The 12,096-nt window shown below is 40.4% G+C and overlaps 1 protein-coding gene and 1 pseudogene across 1 annotated transcript; both read right to left on the bottom strand.

Moving 5' to 3' along the window:
* Nucleotides 1-2,032: 2,032 nt before the first annotated feature.
* Nucleotides 2,033-7,307, bottom strand: LOC113068727 (E3 ubiquitin/ISG15 ligase TRIM25-like). The gene is made up of 5 exons (XM_026241552.1): nucleotides 6,614-7,307; nucleotides 6,325-6,420; nucleotides 3,052-3,205; nucleotides 2,874-2,921; nucleotides 2,033-2,646 (listed from the first exon to the last, which is right to left on the bottom strand). The coding sequence occupies exons 1-5, from the start codon at nucleotides 7,184-7,186 to the stop codon at nucleotides 2,123-2,125; spliced, it is 1,395 nt and encodes a 464-aa protein (XP_026097337.1). The 5' UTR covers nucleotides 7,187-7,307; the 3' UTR covers nucleotides 2,033-2,122.
* A 924-nt stretch (nucleotides 7,308-8,231) lies between these two features.
* LOC113068726 (tripartite motif-containing protein 16-like) lies at nucleotides 8,232-11,842 on the bottom strand (annotated as a pseudogene).
* Nucleotides 11,843-12,096: the final 254 nt, after the last annotated feature.

The following is a 12,096-nucleotide window of genomic DNA, read 5'->3' as shown; positions in this document are numbered from 1 at the left end:
AAATAGTGCAGCCACTGACTTGCATTATATCTGTCACAATTTCTAGCTGGGGTGCCCATGAGCTCCTTTAGAGGGCACTCCATCCTTTATTCGGATCACCGGATTTCTATGACCCTTAGGGAAGCATCTGGAAGCCGCTCATTAAAGGGTGTGTGTGAGTTTGTGTGTGTGTGGGGGGGGGGGGGGGTGCTCTGTCACGATCTCTTTTGCCCATGAGCTCCTCTAGAGGGCACTCCATCCCTTACCTTCACCTTTTCACTTTTACCTGGATCCCTTATACCAATGTCATGCCGCCCAATCACCAAGTAACACAGTTTCCATTAAAAACTAATTATATGTGACACCTTGAATTTTTGTCTAAAATCATTGTTGGACTGATTACTAATAAACAGTTTTAAAGATGTATACTTTGAAGATCACCTAATCCATATTTTAAAAAGTTGAAAAGTTAGTAAAATTTTTAAATGAAAGTGGCGCTATTGTAGCCTGACTACGTCAGACTTCCTACTTCCGCTCAATTTCATTTCGCTTCTGTACTCAGTCTGATACAGCGTCAGAGCTTTCTGTTTGCCACCGGTCTGAAAACAGCCGGGCCAATCAACGAGCAGAGGGCGGGCTGAGAGCCGTGACGTAGATGCTAAGCACCGAGTTTTAAATTGTAGGTTAGAGAAATCGAAAACCGAAACGACCGTGGAAATGGGAAACGAGACACGGGATGCAATTCGCTCTGTTATGGAGAACATTCAACTCTTTTTCAAACTGAAGCCAGAACAAGAAGACTGATTACATGATTACAGATTACATGATGAAAACTGTAGTTAGTAATGTATTCTAGGTTACCAATTTTAGATAATGTATTCTCACTGCTTTTTAGATTACTTATAATACAACCTGTTTTATACTTACCATTAAAGATACAGTAATGATATAAAAAAGCAAAGAGAAAGAGAAAGAAAACATTCTCCTTTATATATATATATATATATATATACCAGCATTATAAAATGCATTAAACATTACACCTGTAGGGTTTCCCAAACTGGGCTTAATATAAGAACTGAAGCAGGTTTGTGAGTTGATAAAAAGCTAATAATTAATTAAAGCATAAAAATGAAAAATAAAATATTCAATAATAGAATAAAATAGAGATTTATTTCCAAACTAATATTAGTTTGACAACATTTTTTGTCCAGACTTCTAGAATAAAAAGTTCACGTGTTTGCAATTACATATATTTGAATTGAGAAAATAGTAATCATATTTGCGTGACCCCCCAAATCCCTATTGTTTGGGATGAGAATAGTTAAGAGTGATGAGATAGGGTGGAGGAAGGATGCCGGAAAACTGTCGTGAAACAGAGGTGAGTTGGCTGTATATATACCCTAAATATTGTGCTAGTTAAGTTGATTATCTAGACGAACTCCACCTGTGTTGAATTGATTGATTATCTGAACGTGCTCCTCCCGAACCTTGTTAATAAAACATCACTTACTGAAGGTCACTAGATATGATGAAGACACAGTTTTCCACATCTACAAATCACTAGTGTTTAGTAACTTGCATAATTTTTTGTTTCATACATGCTGTAATTGCTTGAGAGGTCCCCCCCCCCCCCCCACCCCGTAAATTCAGAAGCACCATTTGCAAATGTATTTACATGACATTTGTGAATATATTCCAAGCTAAATGTTATGACACTCTGTATCATAAAAAAACAAGTAATAAAACAAGTAATTAGGAAGAATCAATAAATTATGAATAATTTACTGCCATTGTGTGAATAAAATGTAATCATGTAATACATAAAAAGGTAACTATAATCTGAGTATGAGCATTTTACAATGTATAATACACTAATTACAAGTACTTACCACATAAAAAATATACATCATAACTTATTCATAGAAATACCAAAATGAAAATGTAAGTGAATTATACAAAGCATTTGTCAGTATACATAATATACCATAATATTCCTATTTCACTTTGTTAGTTGGTTTACATGTTTTTGTAGTAAGCCTAAGTAATTAGATTTTACAATGTATAACATCTCACTGTTCCTGATTTATCTTGCAGCTCAAAGCATTATGTTTATAATCTCTCATCAGTCTATTCTGATTCATCAACAGAGTTTCACTGATGATGCTCTAGAAATCCTAAACCCAGGATAGAGCGGCTGAGTGAACGTGGTCTGGACTGTGTGGATGAGGTTCATTGTGTCAGAGACGCTGTAGAAGGACAGAGTTCCTGCACTGTGATCCACAAACACTCCTATTCTCCTGATGATGGACTCTACAGGGAGATCAGTCCTTATTAAATTGTGCATTAAATAGTATTTCGGAGGAATGCATTCCAAACTCCAGGACTCCTCATTATTTCCAAACTTACACTTATGACCCCGTCCCTTTCTGTTGATGCTCTTATATGACACTGCTATACGCACTCCATGATCACCTCTTCTCCACTCCAGCTCCCAGTAACAGCGTCCACACACACTCTCTCTACACAACACCTGATTCACATCAAATCTGTCTGGATGATCAGGATACGACTGATCTGTTCTACTGCCAGTAATCACTCTGTTGTTCTTAGACAGACGGAGGCGTTTATATGCTGTGTTCAGATCCAGAGTGAACTGACGGGAATCTGATGGAGATAAAACACATCAGAATCAGGAATTATGAATCGGTTTGATCTTTTCATGTAGCTGAACTCTTCATGTTCAGTGTATCATCAGTGTCTCAGTACAGATGACCAGATATCAGTGCAAATCATCATTTACATCATCAGTTATAAAACTCTTCTTTCACATTCTACAGGAAGAACATGATCACACTCAGAGAGTTTTTCTGATTGTTTTCTTACTGACTTACATTGTAGGAAGTCGTCCCTGGTTCTGGGAACAATGTTGGTGATTGTGACTGTGGAAATCAACAGACATGAACAGTGTGATTCTCATGATCCTCCATCCATTCCTAAGACATTTCTAATATGATGTTCTTCATGATGATCAATTGGTTTCTGAGAGCAGATGAATCTCCAGGACTTTACCTCTGTCTGAGATCTTCTTGAGCTGCTCTTTGCAGAAATCCTCCAGTTTGTCTCTCAGCTGACGGACAGATTCTCTCAGACCAGCAGAAGAGACGAGAGAACTGAAGGGATTTTCATTTACGTCTGTAGATTCAGGAGGTGCTGAGAGAGACGGGAAACTCTACAGAAAACAGAAATCAAACTCATCAGCTCCACACTTCACCCAGTAACCTGCAGGAACATCAGATTTGTGCAGCTCTTGTAGACTTGACTAATGTTTAGTAACTCACCCCAGTCCAGCACTACATCAGCTTCATTCTTCTCATATATCACATTAGAGCTATTTAAACTTTCTGGAAAATAGTTTGGATCAAAAAACATCTCCTAAGATCATAAATGTATCAATGGAGTCTTACTGTAGGCTTGAGTAGATAAAAAAACAAAAAAAAAAACACCTCACATCCTACCATTAGGTTGATCATTATTTATAACTTTAGAGCAGATAGTGACACTTTTAAACACAAACATGACTCAGTTTCATAAGCAATGCGTTTCATAAGGATCAAGGTGCTAGATATAATGCAGTTTTTGTTTTAGCATAAAATTCTGAATCAAGAAATCCTGGAGTGACTGAACAATGCTTCAGTGCTTTGAAACAAAAACAGAACCTGACCATGTCTTAAAACCATAGTTCACCCAAAAATGAACATTTTCTGTTCATTTCCTCACCCTCAAGAAGTCTCTCTCTCTTCTTAAGTAGAGCAGTAAAGAGGTTTTTAGCTGAATCCTTGGTCTTTAGTGATTCATAAAATACAAGTTAGCGGTTTCCCATCTTTGATATTTAATTGTGATACTCAGGGTGTACTCACACTAGGCACGGTTGCCATGAACCGGGCCCGAGTACGATTGTCCCCCCTCCCCACTCCCCCTCTGGCCTGCACTCACATATAGGGTTTCAGCATTCGTGCCGGAGCACGCTTACGTCATTATGGTGCGACGGTTTCGGGATAAACAGGAAGAGCGGCGCTCTCTGAACACAATGGAGTGCATTGCTCTGTTTTCTTTGTGGATAATTTTGCGTCGTTTGGTCCACAGCCCTCTCACAGCCTGTTGTTAAACAGATGTGTCGCCTTAGTGGCGCGAAAATTTTCACGTAATCGTGCTGCTCGTATGAGGATGTTTGCAAGGTACCAGCTGAAGTGCAGCAAGGACTTTGCAGTTTTTAGTTTTTATGCGTTTTGCACCTCTGCCGTAGACCAAAGCGACCCTTTCCCTGCCATGTTGGTTTTGGAGCGTCGCAAAACCGTGACGCAACGCGTCCTTTTCCGTGCTCCAGCACGGTTAGCGCTCACACTGCATGCGAACCGCGCCCGAGTCCAACTGAACCGTGCCCTGGCCCACCTCTTCCAAGCGGGCCAGGGCCGGCCAATCGAGCCGCGCCCGGGCACGATTCGGAGCACTCACACTAGTCAAACGAACCGCGCTTTGGTGGTCAAACGCACTCGGGCACGGTTCAAACTGGCAGTGTGAGTACACCCTTAATATTCTAATTGTGTACATACTATATCATTGCATGATTATGTAAATTAACTAGTGAAGTGAACAAGTTCATTGAAATGAACTGTCTGAGAGAACTGGATATCCAAGTTGCCTGAGGGTTTCTTGTGCAGACAGATCGTTATGCTTCATAAGACCTCAGTATATTGTCAGGAGCCACGGGTATTCATTTTGTGTTTCCTGATTTGCTTTATTTTTAGTCTCAAGAAAGTGCAGCCACTGACTTGCATTATATCTGTCACAATTTTAGCTGGAGTGCCCAAGAGCTCCTTTAGAGGGCTTTCCATCCTTAACCTTCACATAAGGTAAGGACTCTGGACCTTCACCTTCTCACACAATCCCTACTCTTTTGTCATGTTGCCCATAACAGGAGACTTGACCATGCCTGGATCCAGCAGCTTTTCGAGTGTTTCCAGGCCAATCATGGACCGAGTAAACAGGTATTTTGACTCCGTCAAGGAATGCATTCCTTCAAGGACCTCATTTAAGATTTCCAGACATTGCATATCTCTCTCTGTGTGTGAGATTGTTTGTGGGGGGGGGGGGGGGTGCTCTGTCTCGATCTCTAGCTGGATTTCCCATGAGCTCCTCTAGAGGCCAATCCATCCCTTACCTTCACCTTCTCACCCCAGAGTCCTTTCCCAAAAACCCCAGCATAGGAACTGATTACAAACACAACTGATTACAGTTGTACTCAAGTAGAAGTGGCATTGGCGCAGTGGATAAGACACATGCCTTTGGTGTGAGAGACCCGGGTTCGAGTCTTCTGTGAAACACCAATGTGTCCCTGAGCAAGACACTTGACCCCTAGTTGCGTTGGCTAAATGTAAATTAACACGCACACATTGCTAAGTCTGAATTAGCTCTTAAGAGACATTCCTAAGCATTTAATTGTTTCCTTGCCTATGTATTTTTGTCTTTGGATTGTTCCCTGGTTTGTGATTGTTGGCTGCCTGCTCTGACCAATGCCTGTTATTTGGATTACTCTTTTGTCTTGCCGTGGGACATAGCTGTTTGCTGGTGTTTGACCCTGCCAGTTTAAACTACGCTCTGTAATACAGCTTGCACCTGGATCCCTTATTCCATTGTCATGCCGCCCAATCACCAAGGAACACAGTTTCAGTTGAAAACTAATTATTTGTGACACCTTCAATTTTTGTCTGATATCCCTGTTTGACTGATTGCTAATATACGGCTTTGAAGATGTATACTTTGAAGATCACCTGATCCATATTTTAAAAAGTTGAAAAGTTTGTAAAATGTTTAACTGTAAGTGGCGCTAGTGATGTTCGGCAGCTACATATATCTTCCAGAACAGAGAGCTGATAGAAGATGATTATATAATAAGACACTCATGAAATGTTTCTCTGTGAGTCTCTGTCACAGCAGGATCTGCTCAAGTCCACTATGATCCTGTTCTTCTAGATCTGTGTTACCTGCAGGAACTGGATGTGATCCTGTGTGTGTGAAAGCTGCTCCAGCTCAGCGTCTCTCCTCCTCAGATCATTGATCTCCTGCTCCAGTCGCTCCAGTCGTCCTTCAGCTCGACTCACTGCAGTCTTTTCCTGATCTCTGATCAGTCGTATCAGCTCAGAGCGGCTTCTCTCAATGGAGCGGATGAGCTCAGTAAAGATCCTCTCACTGTCCTCCACTGCTGTCTGTGCAGAGCGCTGTTAGGACACACAGTGATTCAGCTTCAGTGAGTCTGAACTGAGACGGAGACAAACTTCTCTTCTTCTCCAGACTCACCTTATGAGACTCCACAGTCTCTCTCAGCTGCTGGAGATCTTTCTCTCTCTGCTGGGATGTCTTCTGCATCTTCTTAATCTGCTTCTGCACGACAAATGGATGACAGTAAATATTACAGAAAACTATTGTCTCTAAATCATCATGTGGACAGAAGTATCCTGTAAAAGTGGAACTGATAACCAATGGCTGCAGGTTCAAAGTCAAGCAATTGTACATGAATTAAAATGCAGATATAAGCTTGTTTCTCTTCATAAGTGTAAGCAGTAGAGTTAAATACCTGTTTCTCTGTCCTCTGTGCTGCGGCTGATACAGTGTTGTGGTTTTTATGCTCATATTTTGTACACAGCTCACAAATACATTGTTGGTCAGTAATACAGTACATTTCCAGATGTTTCTCATGTTTCTGGCAGATCATCTCCTGCAGTCGTCCAGTGGCTTCAATCACTTTGTGTGGCTTACGTGAATGAAGTTCCTCATGACGGTTGAAATGATTTTGACAGTAAGATTCCTGACACATCAGACAGGACTTGACAGCTTTGTATTTTCTTCCAGCACAGACATCACACTGCACATCTCCAGCTCCAGCGTCACAGTCAGCAGGACGTTTCCTCTTCTTCAGTTTCTTCACCAGTTCAGCCAGCACAGTGTTTCCAGCTAAAGCAGGTCTTGGACTGAAGGTCTGTCTGCACTGAGGACAGCTGTAGACTCTCTTCTGATCCTCCTGATCCCAGCGGTTTGTAATACAGTTCTCACAGTAACTGTGTCCACACTGGATGGTCACTGGATCCTTCAGGAGATCCAGACACACTGGACACATGAACTCATCCTGAGAAAAGCTGGCTTCTGCCATTTTACTGCTTAAATACAGAGACACAACACAGAACAGCTCAACTACACTTTCACTTTCTTTTCCCCTTGAGTCATGTGTTTCCTGTTTCCTGGTAGTTTAAAATATGTCTAAAAGAAATACCCTAACTCCCCCATCAAATAAAAAAAAAAATTCCCCCCATAATCATAATCATGCTATCGATGGTGATTTAATCTAACGATCACTTAGCTCATATCATATCTAACCATGCAAATTATTATTATTGTTATACTTTGTTTTCAAATTGTTAACGTTAACAACATCAGTATAGCAAATTGATGTTCCTTAGAACTGGTTCTATTTGATCTTGTGTAATCCTGTGTATCAGTACCACTTAAATTAGAAAACATTATTACAAGCATAACGTGGTGAATCAGGCTAAGGTAAGGAGATAGCGTTGAAACCTTGGCTGGTAATGTACTTGCTCAAAAATTTATTTTGGATTATTTTTAGCCAAAGAAAAGTCATGGACTGCAGCTTTTAAATAAAGTGTGACCAAAAGTAACTATGAGCATTTGAAAATGTAATATACTTGAGGTACTTTATTTTTGGAATCTGATTGCAGATTAATCATTTACTGCCCAACACTTCTGACCTGCCCCCCAACAAGTGAGGCACACCCACACACACACACACACACACACACACACGCACACGCACACACACGCATGTACACGCACACACACACACACACACACACAAAGGCATGACAATAAAATCAGTGGCAAAAGATCACAAAACACTGAAAACATGAGATGAATAAGGAAAATTATTTATTGTCTGTGATCATCTGAATTGAAAGGATTTTTAATAAATAAAGTAATAATAAAAATAACTGATGTGACTTTACATTAAAAACTAAACGATTTCAGTCAACACATGCAGAGGACGAGAAAAGCATAGAAACTACTATTTGAGGATTTGATATACACATTTATTTTGATTCATGTTATTTCACTGACAGAAGTTCAGCTGCAGTATTAATGTCATGAAGAGAAAAGAAGAGACTCTATAACATCTACTGTTCCTAATTTATCTTGCAGCTCAAAGCATTATGGGTAGAATCTCTCGTCAATCTATTCTGAGTCTAACACAGTTTCACTGATGATCCTCTATAAACACCAAACCCAGGATAGAGCGGCTGAGTGAATGTGGTCTGGACTGTGTGGATGAGGTTCATTGTGTCAGAGACGCTGTAGAAGGACAGAGTTCCTGCACTGTGATCCACAAACACTCCTATTCTACTGCTGATGGACTCTACAGGGATAACAGTCACTATATTATTGTGTGTGAATGAGTATCTGGAGGGAGAGCAGTACAAACTCCAGGACTGATCATTATATCCAAACAAACACTCATAACCCCGTCCCTTCCTGTTGATGCTCTTATATGACACTGCTATACGCAGTCCATAATCACGTCCTCTCCACTCAATCTCCCAGTAACAGCGTCCACACACACTCTCTCTACACAACACCTGAGACCGCTCATCAAATCTGTCTGGATGATCAGGATACGGCTGATCTGTGCCAGTGTCAGTAATCACTCTGTTGTTCTCAGACAGACGGAGGCGTTTATTCACTGTATTCAGATCCAGAGTGAGCGGAGGGGAATCTGATGGAGATAAAACACATCAGAATCAGGAATTATGAATCGGTTTGATCTTTTCATGCTCAGTGTATCATCAGTGTCTCAGTACAGATGACCAGATATCAGTGCAAATCATCATTTACATCATCAGTTATAAAACTCTTCTTTCTCCTTCTACAGGAAGAACATGAACACACTCAGTGAGTTTTTCTGCTTGTTTTCTTACTGACTTACATTGTAGGAAGTCGTTCCTGGTTCTGGGAACAATGTTGGTGAATGTGACTGTGGAAATCAACAGACATGAACAGTGTGATTCTCATGATCCTGTATCTATTCCTAACACATTTCTAAAATGTGAACCTGGAGCACAAAACCAGTCATAAGTGTAAAGTTTTCAAAATTGAGATTTATACATCCTCTGAAAGCTGAATAAATAATCCTTACACTGATGTATGGTTTGTTAGGAAGACAATATTTGGTCGAGATACAATTATTTAAAAATTTGGAATCTGAGGCTGCAAAAAAAATATATAAATATTGAGAAAATCGCCTTTTAAATTTTACAAATTAAGTTCTTAGCAATGCATTTTACTAATCAAAATTTTTTGTTTTAACATTTATAAATATCTTCATGGAACATGATCTTTACCTAAAATCCCAATGATTTTTGGCATAAAAGAAAAATCGATAATTTTGACCCATGCAATTTATTTTTGGCTATTGCTTCAAATATACCCCAGAGACTTCAGACTGCTTTTGTGCTCCAGGGTCACATACGATGTTCTCCATGATATGAGATAATTATGGACTCATTTCTGAGAGCAGATGAATCTCCTGGACTTTACCTCTGTCTGAGATCTTCTTGAGCTGCTCTTTGCAGAAATCCTCCAGTTTGTCTCTCAGCTGATGGACAGATTCTCTCAGAGCATCAGAAGAGACGAGAGAACTGAAGAGATCTTCATTTACGTCTGTAGATTCAGGAGGTGCAGAGAGAGACGGGAATCTCTACAGAAAACAGAAATCAAAACTCATTTATAAGTGGTGTCTCTTTCAAAAGATGATCAGATGAGAGTCAGACTGATGATTATATAATAAGACATTCATGAAATGTTTCTCTGTGAGTCTCTGTCACAGCAGGATCTGCTCAAGTCCACTATGATCCTGTTCTTCTAGATCTGTGTTACCTGCAGGAACTGGATGTGATCCTGTGTGTGTGAAAGCTGCTCCAGCTCAGCGTCTCTCCTCCTCAGATCATTGATCTCCTGCTCCAGTCGCTCCAGTCGTTCTTCAGCTCGACTCACTGCAGTCTTTTCCTGATCTCTGATCAGTCGTATCAGCTCAGAGCGGCTTCTCTCAATGGAGCGGATGAGCTCAGTAAAGATCCTCTCACTGTCCTCCACTGCTGTCTGTGCAGAGCGCTGTTAGGACACACAGTGATTCAGCTTCAGTGAGTCTGAACTGAGACGGAGACAAACTTCTCTTCTTCTCCAGACTCACCTTATGAGACTCCACAGTCTCTCTCAGCTGCTGGAGATCTTTCTCTCTCTGCTGGATTCTCTGCCGGAACGTCTTCTTCGTCTTCTTCAGCTGCTTCTGCAGGACAAACAGATGATCATCAATCTCACAGAAAACTACTGACACTAAATCAACACATGGACGGATGAATCCAGTAAAAGTGGAAGTGATGGCTGTAGATTAAACTCCAGAAATCATGACAGGAGTATGTGAATTCACATGAAGTTTAAGCCTGTTTCACCCTACAAGTGTAAGTATTATAAAAATGAAACTGACAGAGACATAGAGCTTCACACTGACAGTGTTTCTGCTGCATAATTAAAACTGCATAAATAACTGATGAATAGTTCCCTCCATTATTTTATTTTGCTTAATCAAATCCTATTTTATTAAAGATTGTGTTGATAACAGTTTATGGGGCATTTTCACCAAACATTGATACTCTTCTAATAGCTGCTGTTCATTTATGCTGAATGCTATAACCTGTTAATATGAGCACCAATATAAACAGTTATAGGGAAAGTTACTTTTAAAAGTTACAATATTCCATTACTCCTTATAAAGTAACTAATTGCATTTGTTACTTTTTATGTATCAGGGAACAGGCAGACCCGTTCCCAGCCAGTGGCCGACACAGGTATAGTGAAATTCCCATCATTCCAAGGATTAAAGACTGTTTATTTACTCCCCGTCTCCTCGTTCCGCACTTTTCCCAACACAGATCGTGACATTTGTGTCACTTATTTGAAAGAGTAATTTGACATTTTGTAGTACATTTTAAAAGTAATGTGTTACATGACTAGTTACTTGAGAAAAGTAATCTGAATACATAGTTCACATAACTTGTAATGTGTTACCCCCAGCGCTGAATATAAGCACATATGAAATGGGCACATATGAAAATTGTTAGCAATATTTAATTAGAGTCAAGATTTAAATACCTGTGTCTCTGTCCTCTGTGCTGCAGCTGATACAGTGTCGTGGTTTTTATGTTCATCCATCGTACACAGCACACAAATACATTTCTGATCTGTGTGACAGAAAACCTCAAGAAGCTTCTCATGTTTCTGGCAGATCATCTCCTGCAGTCGTCCAGTGGCTTCAGTCAAATTGTGTCTCTTTCCTTTAAACAAACTCTCATGTTGTTCGAGGTGATTCAAACAGTAAGAGTTCAGACACATCAGACAGGACTTGACGGCTCTGTATTTTCTTCCAGTACAGACATCACACTGAACATCTCCAGCTCCAGCGTCACAGTCATCAGGAAGTTTGGTCTTCTTCAGTTTCTCCACCAGTTCAGCCAGAATGGTGTTTTTCCGTAAAGCAGGTCTTGGACTGAAGGTGTCTCTGCACTGAGGGCAGCTGTAGACTCTCATCTGATCCTCCTGATCCCAGCAACCTTCAATACAGATCTCACAGTAACTGTGTCCACACTGGATGGTCACTGGATCCTTCAGGAGATCCAGACACACTGCGCACATGAACTCATCCTGAGAAATTCTGGCTTCTGCCATTTTACTGCTTAAATACAGAGACACACAACACACAACAGCTCAACTACACTTCAGTTTCTCTTTCCCCTAACTCATGTGACTCCTGTTTCCTGGTTATGTTTGAGTCACGTGTGTATAACAGGTGTGTCTGTGAGTCTGTAAAGCATGAAATGGCTACTAGATGTCAGTCTCAGACAAACTCTCAATGAACACAAGTTACAGAGAAGCAGCACAAGAGCTTTAAAAACTGCAGAAATACTGCATCCTGATTACTACACTTGTACTGCAGGACTG

Source organism: Carassius auratus, linkage group LG49B, assembly GCF_003368295.1.
Source record: "Carassius auratus strain Wakin linkage group LG49B, ASM336829v1, whole genome shotgun sequence".
NCBI classification, from domain to species: Eukaryota; Metazoa; Chordata; class Actinopteri; order Cypriniformes; family Cyprinidae; genus Carassius; species Carassius auratus.
Note: the sequence above shows the minus strand (reverse complement) of the source record. Positions and strands in the feature narration are given on the sequence as shown.

Coding starts and splice junctions, on each gene's coding strand:
- LOC113068727 (XM_026241552.1), bottom strand. CDS start 7,186: ATGGCAGAAGCCAGCTTTTCTCAGGATGAGTTCATGTGTCCAGTGTGT. Junction 2,922..3,051: donor CAAGAAGATCTCAGACAGAG/GTAAAGTCCTGG, acceptor TGATTTCCACAG/TCACAATCACCAACATTGTT. Junction 2,647..2,873: donor CAGGGACGACTTCCTACAAT/GTAAGTCAGTAA, acceptor TATCTCCATCAG/ATTCCCGTCAGTTCACTCTG.